Here is a 15265-nt window from a genome sequence, read left to right as displayed (position 1 = left end):
ATGTTGACAGGACAAGGTTGTTGCTTGCATGCCTAAGAATGGACGTCAAAGGATTTTATCCCATCCCAGATTGTGCGGTTGTGACTGGGGGGCACAAGGACTTTCAACATGTGGGCCTGTCTCAGCCCCTTCCCCCTCCAAGTAGAGGAAGTATACCACTACCCTGAAAGGGAGAGAGAGCAGAGATGTCATTCGGAATATTTGGAATTCTGTTCCCACTTTTAAGCTTTAATAAGTTGCTGACTCCTGAAACCTAAGTTCAAACCTTAATAATTTAGTTTGGGCAGAAAGCTGACCTACCTAAAGGAGTTTTGACCTCCGACCTAAAGACCCCTACCTCACAGGAGCCCTTTTAAGGCAGAGGAAAGCCTCAGGGTGCCAATCTGCTCTGTGTTGGCTCACACCTGGACATCTCAAGTCCCATTCAAAACTTATCTGATGCATTCTCTTCATCCTCGGTGGATCTGTGTTTCGTCTGCCAATTCTTTGGATTTCTTGATGGTGGATCCTGGTCAGCTGTGTTGTGAGATAAATATTTGTATGCCCCACTGCTATTCAGCAGTGATTTACAGGGATGCAAAAATATACATAAACATATGTGCATCTTCATAAATAAAGCACCATACACATACTTGTGCGTGTTGTGTTTGTCCAACACGCCTTCACCTGCCCTGGTGTCCTTCAGGAGGTCAAGGTTGATGATTCTAAACTAAGCAAATTCAGACCACTCTGGAGGTGTATAGAAGGTCCTCCCTCATGTAATTCATCAGTTTTGAGTTTGAAGGGCAGTAAATGAACCTTTGTACTAAAGAACAAGGGGAAACAAGCCAAAGAGAAGGAAAAGACAGTCGTGAGTGTTGAGGACCCTTTATAGGAAGTTTGTTGATGGATTTATTTGGTTGAAAATGCAGGCTGCACTTATCCTCCCCTCGATTGTGTCTGGTTATCTCCTCTCCTTTCATCTCCCAACTGAAGACCCACACGAGCCTTGGGGTCGTCTCTGTTTTCTCCGAGTGTGGCTGAGTGGAGAAACAGCTTTGAATCAGAGCTAATCTCCCAAGTCCAACCTGGTGTGTGTTTGGTGGGACAGTTAAGATGTCTGGAAGGGTCGTCATGTGGCTTGCTTGGGGGGGGGGGGGGTCGAAGTTTACCCTGGATCAAAGGTCATGTGGGGGGGGGGGACCATGGGGCATGTGGGGGGGGGGGGGACCATGGGTCATGTGTAAACTTCCTGTGTTACCCACTGGCTGTGTTCAACCAGGGAGACAATAAACACATGTCGGTGAGGAATCTGGCCTTCTCTGCTTGTGTTGGACACCAGTTGATGGAGTATTTCTGTTGAGTTCCGGTGCCCATCGCAGAGGCGATCAAGGCAAACACACTTGTAACACACACATACGCACATATACATACACACACATTCTTCCATTCCACTATCATCTCCCCTCATGGCCTTGGCATGCACCGTGCCTCCCTCTCATGTTCTCCTCTCCCGGGTCCTCATTTGTGCCCACTTAGCCATCCGACAATTAGCCTGCTCTGCAGCTCAGCCGGCACGCAGCCCCCTGGCCTGCGGGCTCACTGGGAGTGATTTATTGGGCATTGAAAGGAGCTTGCCACTTGTTTGGCACCTATGCCAACCTTTACAGACAAGGCTTTCGGATGTCAGCGCCACCTTTATTCAAAGCTGTTAATCATTGTGTCAGATAGATCCATACTGTACTAAAATACCCTGGGCACTGTCTGCTCCACCCAATAGGAATGATAGATTCCATGTGCTGCGAGGGATATTTCTTCATCCCAACTTTTTATTGGATGGATACTGTCAGCCACTGTTTGTTTTGGAGTAAATGAAAAATCTGTTTTTAAAACGCCTAACCCTAACCCTAACGCACGTTTTACGCTGTACTCACGTACCTTTTCCTAGAAAACCCTTCTCTCTTTCTTTCTGTCCATCCTCTCCCTCTTCCCCCAGTCCCTGACTTCTTCTTTAACTCACCATCCCCCCTCTCTCCATGTCTAAAATACACCGTCACTAATCCTCTCTGTGCATGACTAATTAGAAAAATATGAGAGATGATCTGAAGGCACTGTGTGTGTGTGAGTGTGTGTGTGTGTTTGTGTGCATGTGTGGGTGTGTATATGTGCGTGTGTGTGTCTGTGTGTGTGTGTATTCTATCACTGTTTGAAGTTCACTTGTAACTGAAAAGTTGTTTTTGTGAGACCAGTTGACTGCTGTTACATTGGCATCAGACTCTGAAATAAGACAATGTTTTCAAGATGTACAGGCCACAAAACTGGGGTAGAGAATTTAACAACCTCTATAGGAAACACAATAATATGGGCAGATCCATGCTGGCCTTACAATGTTTTCATAGCTAATGTCCTCAATGTTTTCTGACACATAATGCCCTTCCTCATATTACCCATACTTCCCTGTTGCCCATCCATCATGCAAAAAAAAGGAAGGGAACGAGAGAAAAGGAGAGACAGAGGGGTAGAGGGAGAGAGAGGGTGTCAGAAAGAGTCATTCTTGTAGCAAGAGTTGATTGCTGGAAGTTAATACCCTTATATTAGATGCTATGAAGAGTGTGTTCATGGCAGCTTGACACATTAGCGTTGTCTCCGAATACCGTTCAACTCCATTGCATGACATGGTCATGCGGAGGCCACATATGGCAATGCTTTGGCAGGAGGTAAAACACTATTCTTTTCTCCTCAATAGACCCCAGACAGTGTAATTTACAGCCATCTGAATGGATAAGAAGCCTTGAATAGTCTCTCAAGTATAGTTTATCAGTGTCCAAATGGCTGTGTTGTGACAGATTGTTGAAAGTAGAACAATGTGCTGTTTCTAGGTAATCTGTCTGGATGGCAAAATCCGGTTTGGAGCTGAGAAGTGAGTGGGTGCAGGGCCATAATTATGATATATATTAATGTCATAAATCATTTCTCTTCTGCAGGTAATGTATCTCACAGCCCAAAACCATGTCCCTCTGGGTAATATATCTGAGCCTACCATCAAAGATTCTCAATTAGCGATGTGTGTGTGTGGCGGGGAGGGGGGGGGCATCAACTTTCACACTGAATAATGCATTCATGAACACACACACACACAGACACAAGTACCTGTTAAATTAATATCGGAAAACAGATCTTCAGCCTATTTCTGAAATCCCCATCATATTTCACTCTCTCGCATACCTCTGTAGTCTTAGCGATCTTATCAATTGGGAGTCAGGTGGCTGAGCGGTGAGGGAGTCGGACTAGTAATCCAAAGGTTGCCAGTTCGATTCCCGGTCATGCCAACTGACGTTGTGTCCTTGGGCAAGGCATTTCACCCTACTTGCCTCGGGAGAATGTCCCTGTACTTACTGTAAGTCGCTCTGGATAAGAGTGTCTGCTAAATGACTAAATGGAAATGTCAATGTTATCAAGTTTGACATGCGTGTGTGTTTGTGTGTGTGTTATGGTAACAGCACAACAAGGGAAAAGCAGACATGAACACGACAGCCTGGGGATATGAAGGGAAGCATCAATCAGGGCCATCATCATGACACACATAGACACCACATTTGAAGTGTGTGCCTTCGTTCTATTGAGCGTGTGTGTGCACGAGGGGTTCATAGCTGGACTTTGTCATGGATTTTCTGCAAGCACTCTCTGTGTATCCACTTTCTCCTTCATGTCACATGATCTCCAGGCATTAACCCACAACCCCTACAACAGTGGTTCTAACTTGACCACGATAACAAAAGGGATGTCTCTTTCTCTCACACACACACACACAACCACCACCTCTCAAAAGCACACTGAATACTTTTAATTAGTCTTCCATACTCCGCTCCCAAAATACCTGACATTTCAGATTATTTTTTGAGCATTGTTGTGTGTTTGTCCCATGAGTTTAATAGCTGAGGTCAGTCGGTTGGGTAACCAGGTGGAAGAACGACTGTCCATTCTCCCACCTCCGCTGCAAAAGAACACAACACCACTGGCCACAAAAATGTAAAACACTTTGGAATGATGACCCTTTTACACAGCAAAACAGCCTGTAGCTGAAGCATTATCTGCAATGTATGCCTTTAGGCATGTGTGTGTGTGTGTGCACGCGCTTGAGTGTGTGTTTGTGTGTGTCTCCATTGTGAAGATGATCGTCATCAAAGCTTTGAGGGGGGCTCGGCACAGGCGTCAGGCGCTCTGTCTCCCTCAGGTTTCCTCTGTGTGCGTGAGACACTGTCTCCCTATCCCTTCCTCTCTTCTTCCCTGTCATTGTGTTATGCGTCCGTGTGTGTGTGTGTGTATACGCTCCATAATCTCAGTGATAGCCCCCACCCCTGCCCCACCCCCCCACCAGCCCAAAGGTCTATTTCTAGAGGATCCTGTTTGGAGCCCAAGTTTCAGCTCAGTCTACATCCTCTCCATTCAGATACACACACATCTATCAGTACTCCCACACACACACACGCACATACATACACACACACATTATCTCAAAGAACATCAGTCAGGGCTGACAACACTCATGGACAGAGATACAAACAAACAAACAATATGTGTGCATCTATCAGGGTTTCGGCAACCACAAACACACACACAAATAAACACACAGACAATAGAGATCACATTTATTTTGGGTCAGGATCAGGATCTGTGGAGTTATGTCCCCCGACGATCAAAATAATTATTTGGAGCCAAGGTGTATTTTAAGGTGTATTTATCTGCGTGTGTTTATGTGTGTGTGTTTGTGTGTGTGTGCGCATGCATGACTCAAGTCCCATCATCAAGTGGAAGCAGCTTTATGGCCTTGTTAATTTTGACCAGCTAACCAGAGGCAGGCACACACATACAATCGGATCAGGGGGGCTGAGCTGACCCCAGGAGCTTGGTTATCTCTCTCTGTGTATCTGTTGATATGGCCTAGGGTGGTTAGTGGTTAGACCCATACGGCCAATGAACTGTCACCTGGCCTACTTCTCTGTTTGAGGTAGGGGGTGTCTCCTCCCAAGGCAAGCCCAAGAGGAGGCACCGGTGTCGGGTAAAGAACAGACGATGCTGGCCTATTTATGTTGACCCCACATGATGAAATATACAATGTGGGGGGGTGGGCATTTTACATGGATGTTGTCACGGTGCATTATCTAAGATTTATGTATTATTATTATTATTATAGCTATCTTCCCTTAAGCATCAATCTGTCCCATATAATTCTGTCCTACAACTGATACCATTGAACCGCTGAGGAAGAGTATCTTCTCGGGGGTAGAGGGTCTGGTCCTGGTCACTAGAGATGGTGACTGCTTGTTATTTGTCTTTGCTCAACTGTTAGACAACCCATTCATGCCCGTCTCTCTTTTCCTTATCTGCCTGTTAAATGGAGCGCATTGAAAACCATCTGACATGACACACACACACATGCATACACACACACATACACAGAAGCACTGACCCGTATGAGTGGAGGGCTACGTTGGTCTTTTTGGATTCACGTTAGGCCTCATTGCACTGGGTGCTGGCCTTGGATGGAAATATCCATCTGTAAGACACATACACCCCAAAAACCCATCTCTGGTCTGAGGGGCCAATGATACACAGAAGAAGGAGGTCAAACACCAATACAATCATCCTTCCTAACAGATACTCTCAGAGACCAACTGATAAATAACAGACTGTGCCTGTCACTTGTCAGAACGATTTAAAACATGCCAGGTCATGGTGTGAATACACAAAGTGAATCTTTTCACAGGGTTGTCCCTTTAACTATGGAATAATCTTTTTCCCTTGTGAAACCTTTCGTATTCAGTGCACGGTTGCGCACTGAACAGTGTATTATTTTCCTAAAGAGCGTGGGAGGTTATGGTGTGTGGCTTTGCTTAACAGTTGCCTGGAGAACATCACGAGCCATGACTGCTTTCAACAGGGACAGACATGGAAACAAACTCATTAGGTGAGCGAGGATTTTCCTTGCCACACACCGTTGCCTAGAACAGTGTTCCAACCTCATGCCACCTCAGCGACTCAGCAAAGGCCAAAGACAAGTGATGACGTGATTTAGGGATCCTAGTTTAGATTGAGGGGGAAGGAAAGAAAGAAAGAGAGAGATGCAGACATGAGTAATGTGTACTTTCTTCCACAAAAATCTATTCAAGTTTGGAAAACTTTAGTGTGATGTCAGCAATCTCACATTCCAAATGATGAATGTACCAGTTGATGTAGAGAGAGGAGAGACACACATTAAACAGTTCTATTGACCAGATCTATAAAAAATGTTCCTGCTGTAAAATGTATTGACAGATGACTGAACAACAGGGTAACAGATATTTTCAGTCTTAAATTTTTGGGGGGAAATACCATGGTTGAATTAGATTTGTTATATTGTGTTAATGCTGGTCCAAACAGTTGCCAGTTCTAGCATTCTTTAACTGGTGCCCACTGGCCACTGATGTGTTGTTGCTGTATCAACCTGTAGGTAAAAGTGTGGTAAATGTGCTGCCTGCTCCCTTGTAGGCTCACGGTGACTGTCATTAGCATAATACCCGTCTTTTCAGTCAGCGACTGGCGTTTCCTTCAATCATGGCCTGTGACAATAGACCGACTCACAACCATCCCTACAGTTAATGTATAAGTGTATGTTAAATGGTTGCCGAGTGAATAGCTTGGGTTGTCGAACCACCGAAGTCGCATGGACGAATTGTAACACGTTTGGAGCAAGCAAGATCTGAAGCAAAATATTTGTCTAAATCAAGCGCCCGTTTTAAATTATTTCTTTCTCGTTTATGCTAATACCATGATGCCACTAGTGGGTTTTGAGCACAACACGCTTCTTGACTAATTATTTAATTAGGTCATATAAAATGATGTCCAGGCAGACGTTTACCATCTACCCCCGATGGTTTCTGTATGTAATACGGTTGAGTGGGGAGAAAGTCAGTCCTCCGGTCTTGTGAGGTTTCCAGGTGGGCTGTGTGTGGTAGAGGGGGCTACGTAGAGGTGGAGCCAGCAGTGGCTGAATTTGTCCATTCCTAAAGCCTGAATCACCCTCCTTCATTCACATTCGCGCTTGAGACCGCCCTACGGGAGTGCGTGGAGAACCTTGTATCTAAAAAGCGAGGACTTTTACGTCGCCTTTAATTCAAAACAGTAAATATGGATTTACCATATTACGCGTTGGCCAGAAGACTTCTTGGAATTACACGTATTTTGATTTAGAGTGTATTATTTGTTGTTGTTGTTGCGAGGTTCGACTCATTGGATTTATCATGCGAGCTGCGATCTAACTGGAAGTAAAGCTGTGAAGACTTGAACCAGGGAGCTGCTGGAGTTGACTAGTGGGTTTATGTTGAGTCTCCGGTGCCCCCGAGAAAGCACTATGATTTTGACTCGTAAGTAGTCTAGATAACTCATACCTCTGGAAAAAAAAGAAATTATATTTTAAACGTGTTTTATAATGTTCATAGTCTTTTATAATGAATCATATAAGTGGAAACACCTAAATATTTTAGTGAAGCCTTTAATTGATCTTCTCCGGCATCTGAGACGCGCATTTTGAATTAGTTTGAATTACCTACAGGCTACAAGGATTTATTATTATTTTATTATATTATTTCAGGTATATGTTTTGAGACAGCCTCTCAGCATTTTTTGGTCTCTAAGGGTGCTTTACGGGCTGTCAGATAAGCAATATCCCCCTGCCTCGCAATCGCTCCCTAGTCTCCATCGCTCCTACACGTAGCTCAGAATTTCAAGATTAGAACGGATTCGTTAACCGGGACCTGCGTTCTTTCAGAAGTTAAGACTAGGATTGAACGATTGTCTGTACATTTTTGTGGAACTCTGTTTAGACTTCATGCCATTACGCACAGCACACCCATACTGTGCGTCTTGTATGACTTAACGTTCATTCAGTCACCGGTTGGTAGCCTACCTATGAGCACAATAAGCTCACGTAGACCACCTTTTGCTTTACTGGTGGCCTTTTGCTGCGGAGCTTGAGAGAAGCGCCTTCTGTGCAGTGGCGTTCCCAGACGCTATTCTGGGCTGCGTCTGTGTATTTGTGTTATGTGGGATTTCGGCTCAGAACTTAACTGTGCTTGTTAACTGTTTGGTGTGTATGGTGGCTTCTTTGTTATTTCAAGCTATAGGCTCGAAAAAGACAGTGGCTGGCGGTTGATTTGAGTGTTGTGCAAAGTAAGTTTGTCATTCCATTTGGGACTAGGTGAGTGTACACACACACACACACACACACACACACACACACACACAGGTCATGGTGTGGAGTAAACAGGGATGTGACAGCCTTTGTCAGGGCTCTCCGGAGTATCATGGAGCCAGCAGAGACACTCCCTTGTGGGGCCACTTTGGAGCTTATAGGGGGCAGGGAAGGAGACGAAGGAAGGGAGAGAGAGAGACAGGCCAGGGATGTTCCTAGTGCCACCCTGTCTAGTCTGCTGTCTGTGTGTGTGTGTTGCCCCCACCCTCCCTCCCTATTCAACTCATTCAGCTTTCCTGGCATGTGATGAGCAATTCTCTGAATTTTATACAGTAAAATATCAGCACTCTCTCTACTTTTTAGGTAGATGGGTCTTTTATTTATTAGTATCTGTGTACTAACAGTACCTCTCTGCTCTCTATTTTATTTCCCTTCTCTCTCCCTTTTGCCTGTCTCTATTTCTCTACTGGGCAGTCATAGGGAGTGTAGTTGTGGACGGTGGTTTAGCAGGGAGGGGTGCGAATGAGGAAGCACGCTTCATCTGAACTCTTTGTGAGTCAGGAAGGAAACATGGCCCTGGCCTTTCTGAGGGATTGACCACCATTCATTGGTTTTGAAGCAGTACAGAAACAGCTATGTTTGCTCTAAGCCCCATCCTTCTTTTGGCCTTGGTGGTGTTTTCAAACACACACACGCACACACACACAGAGCCATCTGACTGTGGGTCTGTTGAAGGCTTATCTCTGAGTCTGGATGTGGGAGTATGGGGATCTGGCCACCTGATCTGGGTCCAAGGCCCTGTGCAAATATAAATCTGTCACCAGAGTGTATGGAGAGACCTTGGGGGGTTCGTATTGTGTTGATATATCTGGGCCAGCTGTGTGTGTGTGTGATGTGTGTGTGTGTGTGTGTCTCTGTGTGTTTGCGCCAACTGTCCCTGGATGAGCGGAACCAACCAAGGGGTTGCTTAACATCAGTCTCATGTGTTTGTGTCTGTGTGTGTGTGTTGGGGTGGTTGGGTGCACGCGTGCCCATGTGTGGAGTAGAGAGGCATCCTATGGCACCAGGCAGATGGTGGTACTTACCTCCAGGCTGGTTCCTCTCAGGGAACACCAGATGTCCTGACTCTGGTCTGGAATGAAAGAACCTGATACCCTCTTCTCCAAAATGACTGTTTTTATTTTTCCATATTCATTTTTGTAATAGTCTGAATCTCTAGAGAATCTTAATCTATCCAAAACAGCTTGTTAGCAAATGTTGGATTGAAACTTGTTTACATTCTCCATGAACATCTGTTTTGGGTCTGAACGGCCATTAGAGATAATAATGTGTCAAACATTTAAGTGTGTGAGGGAATGGTCTTCATATACAGTTTCAATGTTCCCAAGCTCACTGTTTGAAAGTCATTCAATACTCTGTAATACACTGTATATTTAGCATTTCATCAGGTCCTAAGGGAATACCTGAGCTAGGATTGTGTTTTCTCTGAGGCATCGCTCCCCATCTCATCCCTCCTCTCTACCTGTCTCTGTGGGGATCACCTTCTTTACACCCCATCATTCCCTTTAATCTCCCAGCTATGATATCTGTCTGCAGACTCTCAAACAACTCACCTTTAAATTGTTTACAAAGGTATCTAAACTGCAGAGCCATTGCAATTCAGGGGGAATGCTATGGCACACAGCATAACTCAGCCAAGACAGACTCTCTCTACCTCCTGCACTGGGCAGGGGAAGTAGGGGTCGGTGATTGTGAGAACTTCCTGTCACAGGAAAATGGGGGAACAAGGAAATGGGACAGAGTAGAGAAAGAGAGAGAAACATGCCAGGAGATGAGCGAAGGTGGAGTGACGAAGGAAAAGTGGAGGGAAAAAAAGTGGGGTGCCATTGGGTAATTTTAGAAGGGGAAGAGAGGGAGAGCGCTGAGGCCTGTCTGGCCTTTTAGTAGCTTCAACTTTGGCACAGTTCCTGCAGGAAAGCCCTATTGTGATCCACATGAAATCTCTATTAGCATCCATTCTCTTCCAACTAAACCTATTGACTCTCTCTCTTCTTTTCATACAATAAAACAGTATATGAGTACATCAAAACAAATAGTTTTTATGACGGACATTGGAAGATGCAGTACCATTACTCCTTTAATTAGGTATCTAAAATAAGATCCCAAACTGGTGGTGTGTATCTGTGTGTGCCAACAGGTGAGATGGAGCTAGGTTGTAGATGAAAGTGTGTAGGACGGTTGAATGTGGAGAGGAAGATAGGGGTGGCTGTTCCCTGGCAGAGGGTAGTGTATTCCCTATCTGCTTGGCAGGAAGAGAAATGCCAGAGGAAAGCTGGCCTCCAGTTTTTGCTCCCAGAAGTGAGGAAGTCACTCAGGTTAGAAATGGAGATGTGTCTGCTTGCTAAAACCATGTCATTCTTGTCTGAACTTCTGCACTGTCCTCCAGCTTGACTTTGATGGACAATGATTCACAAAATGAGTCAAGGAGGAGTGCCTGTCTTGCTGAAGGCGATTGGCTGGAACTTAATTGGCTGGAAAGTGACAGGCCACTCCAAACATTTGAAATTGACATTCCACTAGTACCAAACCGTCTGTGTTGCTAAACAACTCTCAGCCCTTACAACCAATGGAGTGTGTGTTTGTGTTGGCCGCCATGCCCCCTATTATTCAGACAGGAACAAACGGAGGTGTGGCCTCGTTGCCGGGTGGCCCACGGTCACTCCAGCACTGCTCAGTTCTGCTAACTTCCTGCGAGGAAGCCGGCTGTCAGGAAGTGACATAGTAGGAAGAGGGTTGGTGGTGAGGAGGACGCGAGACAGAACACACCCGACATGTCTGAGCTATTGTAGACTGAGATTGCAGGGGGTGGGGGCAGAGGAGACGGCATGCAATGCATTGTAAGCTCATGGAGATAGATGGGTGGGGACAGTCTATTTGTATGTGTTATCTACATTTCAATTAGTATACTGTCTTTTAAGTAGCTCAGGCCTTGCAAACACGCACACTTACACACAAACAGGAAGCCTTAACTCAATGTGTGCCAGCAATTCAAGAATGTTGGTATAATTACTCCTTGGTTTGTACGTTCCTTTGGGTTCACAGCCTTCTAAAAATACCAACCTCCAAACACAGCACCGCAGCCAGGCTGAAATGCAATTCCAATTCTCAGAAGAGAAAAGAAGGCTCCCTTGGCACATGAAAGAGTTGTCCAAAACATGTGTAATTTGACACCTGGTTGCGTGCGGGTGTCACCAGGCTTACCGTGGGACTCCCTGACCCCTGGGAAGGCGTGGGGAGACCCTGTGTGTCTGGGCCATGTCACGCCTTGCTGCCGAGGGTCTGTCTGCCGTCTAGGCTTGCTGTTGGTATGTAAATACAGGTATAAGGTGGAAGACCACAAGCCATGGCTCCTGGTCCCGGCTCTAGGATCTTCTAGAAACCTCTCTCTTTTCTCCCTCTCTGTCTCTTTTTGTCTCTGTCCGTCAACATGTGGCCCTTTTTGTAGCTGGCGCAGGGCAATGAAAGCACTGAAAAGAACTTTGAAATGGTCAGATCACTGCATATTCTGTAAGATTGAAATTGAAATGGAAGAATTGTTTCTCCCATTCGACCAGCTTTTGGGCTCTTATTCTCTGTCCTATTAAGCTTCTCCTGGTTTGGCTTTTTATAGGCCTTCTCTCTTTCTGTTTATTATATTTCAGGTCCCCCCACTCCTGTTTTATTTTACATGCAATATATGTCTCTCTTCTCCTTGCACCCGCTCACCCCTTGGTAAAATACAAGGGCCTCTTACACATGCTCGCATCTCTCCCTCTCTTCTTTTCAAGTGTTTTTACCCCTCGTGCTAGAGTTAGAACACCAGGTCGTTGCTGTAATTTTAGCTTCCAGTGAGCTGGAACTGGGTACCCATTTGGTTCTAAAGATGAAGCGTACCACCCTTGCACACTTCAGGGACGGCCACAATTACCCGAGAAAGACTCAGAGAGAATGAAGTAGCTCCATTAGACTGGAGGAGATATAGAGGGCATGACCGGCGCTTTTTGTTCTTACTTAAAAAAGTCTGAAAATAAACCCGAGCCAGTGCACACATAATACATAAAAACCGTGAATGTTTCAAGCTAATATTATATTACATAATTTAAGTGCTTATATTATTTCAGCTGATATCATTTGAAACCTATTTGATTCAAAGTCCGGGGAAGGCAGGTTTGAGTTACGGCCCATTTGGCATGTACCGTCTGAAAGAGTTTTCACAGCTAATTGAGACTCGTCCCCATGTCTCCCCAGAAGTACAGTGGCGCCCCAATGACCATTAATGCCACTTAACAAACTAGTCCCAAATGTCGCAGTCAATGTCTAAAATGACCATGAACACAGATGGGATTTTGTGAGACGCTGTTCTGACAACGTGGAGGAAGGCTTTGGGGCCCCAGTAAGTGGTGGAGAGGGTGTTGTTTAGCACCCTTCTGGAGACCTTCCTTTGGAAGTTATGTGTGAACAAGGAAAGAATGCACGTGTGAGGGAAAAGAATGTGTGGCCAGTGTTTTCAATGTCACACACTCAACGTAGCGTGTGAAGGAGGCTAATATGGGTATTGTATACCATGCTAGTGCCAGGGATTTAGAAGCATGTGAGAGAGGAGTGAAGGAAGTGGGCTGGCTGATAGGGTCAGGGGGTTCACATTATGGCCTTTTGGAGGTGCCCGAGCCATATTCTGACTGCATCAAAATGTTGCTTCTTGCCCTTGTTTTACACCTAAATTAAGATATTTGTTGTCTTTAAATGTTTGTTTTACAGGGTTGTTCATCCTTTATGTCTCTGTCCGTGATACATTGTAATGTACTGTCTCTTCCCATCTCTCTCGCTCTCTCTCTGTCTGTCTCTCTATCTCTCTATCTCTCTCTGTCTCTGTCTCTGTCTCTCTGTCTCTCTCTCTCTCTCTCTCTCTCTCTCTCTCTCTCTCTCTCTCTCTGTGGTCTCCCTCTCTCTCTCCCTTCCTCCAGAGATTGAAGCCAAAGAGGCGTGCACCTGGCTGCGGGCGGCAGGGTTCCCACAGTACGCCCAGCTTTATGAAGGTAAGGACCCCTGGGACCTTCCTCAGCTGTGCCTGATCCATTCTGCTACACACCAATGCTGACAGATGAATTGCCATAGCAATTTAGCAAAACGCTAACATAATCCCAGTTTAGGAGAAAAATTACTTTGATCCTTTTTTCACAGTTACTTTTGTGAGAAAATCACATCAGTTCACATTTAAACTGATGTAATCAGTTTGCCTTTCTAGGTAAGGCTACCTTTGAATTTTTTTAAGGTTGTTTTTCAAAAAACACCAGACTACCGGTACATTTATTATGCACGCTTTTTATTTTTAAAAACGTTGTGAAATTGCAGAAGCCAGTGACATGGTAAATTCTTTACGGCTCATGAGATCCCATTTAGAGCAAATTAGCTTGCTATGCTAATGTCAACGTTAATGTTGATGGGTCATTTGTTGTCAACTCAGTAAGTGGGATAGTTTTATCTTCCTCTGGTTAAATCCAGGACCACACTCTATAGGCAAGGAGATAATCAAACAAGACACAAGACCTGTTTTCTTTCTTCTGTCCTTCCTTTCACTTGAGTGGTCAGTTCTGTCATTTAATGTGCTAATGTAATTCTCCAACCCATGTACCTCAATTGCTTTGCTTTTGCAGTAGATCCCTACCCCCATCCACTCACACACACACACACACACACACACACATGGGGCATTCCTGATTTGCGAGGGGTGTGTTTTCACTTGGTGTCATTGGCTTCTTTTATTTACAAATGCAAAGGTACAGCCCTCCCTTCAAACCAAGGAGCCCTTCTAAAGTACACTAATTCAAACAGTGCTGTAAGACCGAAGTATCACAGAGTCACAACAATTTGCTCATCTTTTGACCTCCATAAGAAAACCTTTTCAACCCTTAATGTCTTTTTCATCCGTCAACTGAGAAAAAAACAAAAAAATATTCAAAGATTCATCAAAAGAAGGTAAACAACCAAGCTTGTCATATAATCACAGACATACCGCAGTCCTTTATCTGACCGTCACAACTATAAGCCTGATAAAATCAACTTTGTGGGAATTTCATCTCCTGTCACCAGACCAAGCCCGACCAGGGTGTGCTATCTGTGGACGGAATGGGACGTCCAGCAGGCAAAATGGCAGAGTGAAAAAGGTTGAGTGTGACCAAGCCATACGCAGGGCACATTCTAGTGTAGCCACACACACGGTCTCACAAGCACATGAAACACACAAAGGAACACCCCCTGACAGAGTAAGAGAACAACACGCCTTTGTTATACAGACACACACACACACACACGCACGACCACTATAAATCATGGCTCCCTGCAACACCTTTTTTTACTCAACAGTTTACTTGCTGATTCATTCCCGCCTTGTCCGGTATGGAATTTCTGTTGACGTAAGACCCGCTATTCTCCCTCTGTTTTAATCTCATCAAAATCTCTATTGTCTCTGCTGTCAGGTCTATTGCCCTCTCTAAAGATAAACCGACAGATAGCCTCCTGCTTGAGTACAGTAAGGTAGAAGTGCTTACCTCCTGAATAGAATGTTTTTCTTATCACCTTTCGCCCCTTAGGGGCTGTGCTCAAGCTATTTCCCGTAAGGGCTGGGCCCTGGGTTGGCATTCCTCCTCGGCATTTAGGTCATTCTTTCACCCCTGTATGCAATCGCCGACAGTTGTGGAATTCTTTCACTTTTATTCTGTCATATAATTTCTGTCCTAGAGACTATCTTTATTGATGGTAAGGTGGACCGGCAGGCAGGCATGCAAGCAGGAACTCTTTTGGAATGGAGTACCTATTGTCATTCTTCTATGAATGATACCCCCCACTCTCCCGCCACTACACACACACACACACACACACACACACCCCTGCTGCCTAGGTCTAAAAGCTGCAGCTGTGTTTATTTGGTCGGTTAAGACCCTACTTCCTCGCCAGTGCTTTTCACTGTGTGTGTGTGTGTGTGTGTGTGCGTTTGTGTGCGTGATGAAAGAAGGGAGT

General features: G+C 45.1%; 1 protein-coding gene across 2 annotated transcripts in view; it reads left to right on the top strand.

Moving 5' to 3' along the window:
* dlc1 (DLC1 Rho GTPase activating protein) overlaps window positions 1-15265 on the top strand; it is a 72198-nt gene that overhangs the window by 41719 nt on the left and 15214 nt on the right. The window contains exons 1-2 of one of the 2 annotated variants that reach the window (XM_062478571.1): window positions 7064-7382; window positions 13213-13284. In XM_062478571.1, the coding sequence (XP_062334555.1) occupies window positions 7337-7382; window positions 13213-13284 (118 nt within the window). In that variant the 5' untranslated portion in view covers window positions 7064-7336. Of the gene's footprint in view, window positions 1-7063; window positions 7383-13212; window positions 13285-15265 lie in introns of those variants that run through there. The other variant, XM_062478570.1, reaches the window with a different exon arrangement.

The sequence above is a fragment of the Osmerus eperlanus genome, chromosome 14 (assembly GCF_963692335.1).
Source record: "Osmerus eperlanus chromosome 14, fOsmEpe2.1, whole genome shotgun sequence".
In the NCBI taxonomy this organism is placed as follows: Eukaryota; Metazoa; Chordata; class Actinopteri; order Osmeriformes; family Osmeridae; genus Osmerus; species Osmerus eperlanus.
The sequence above is the reverse complement of the archived record's forward strand: the minus strand, read 5'-3'. Positions and strand labels throughout refer to the sequence as shown.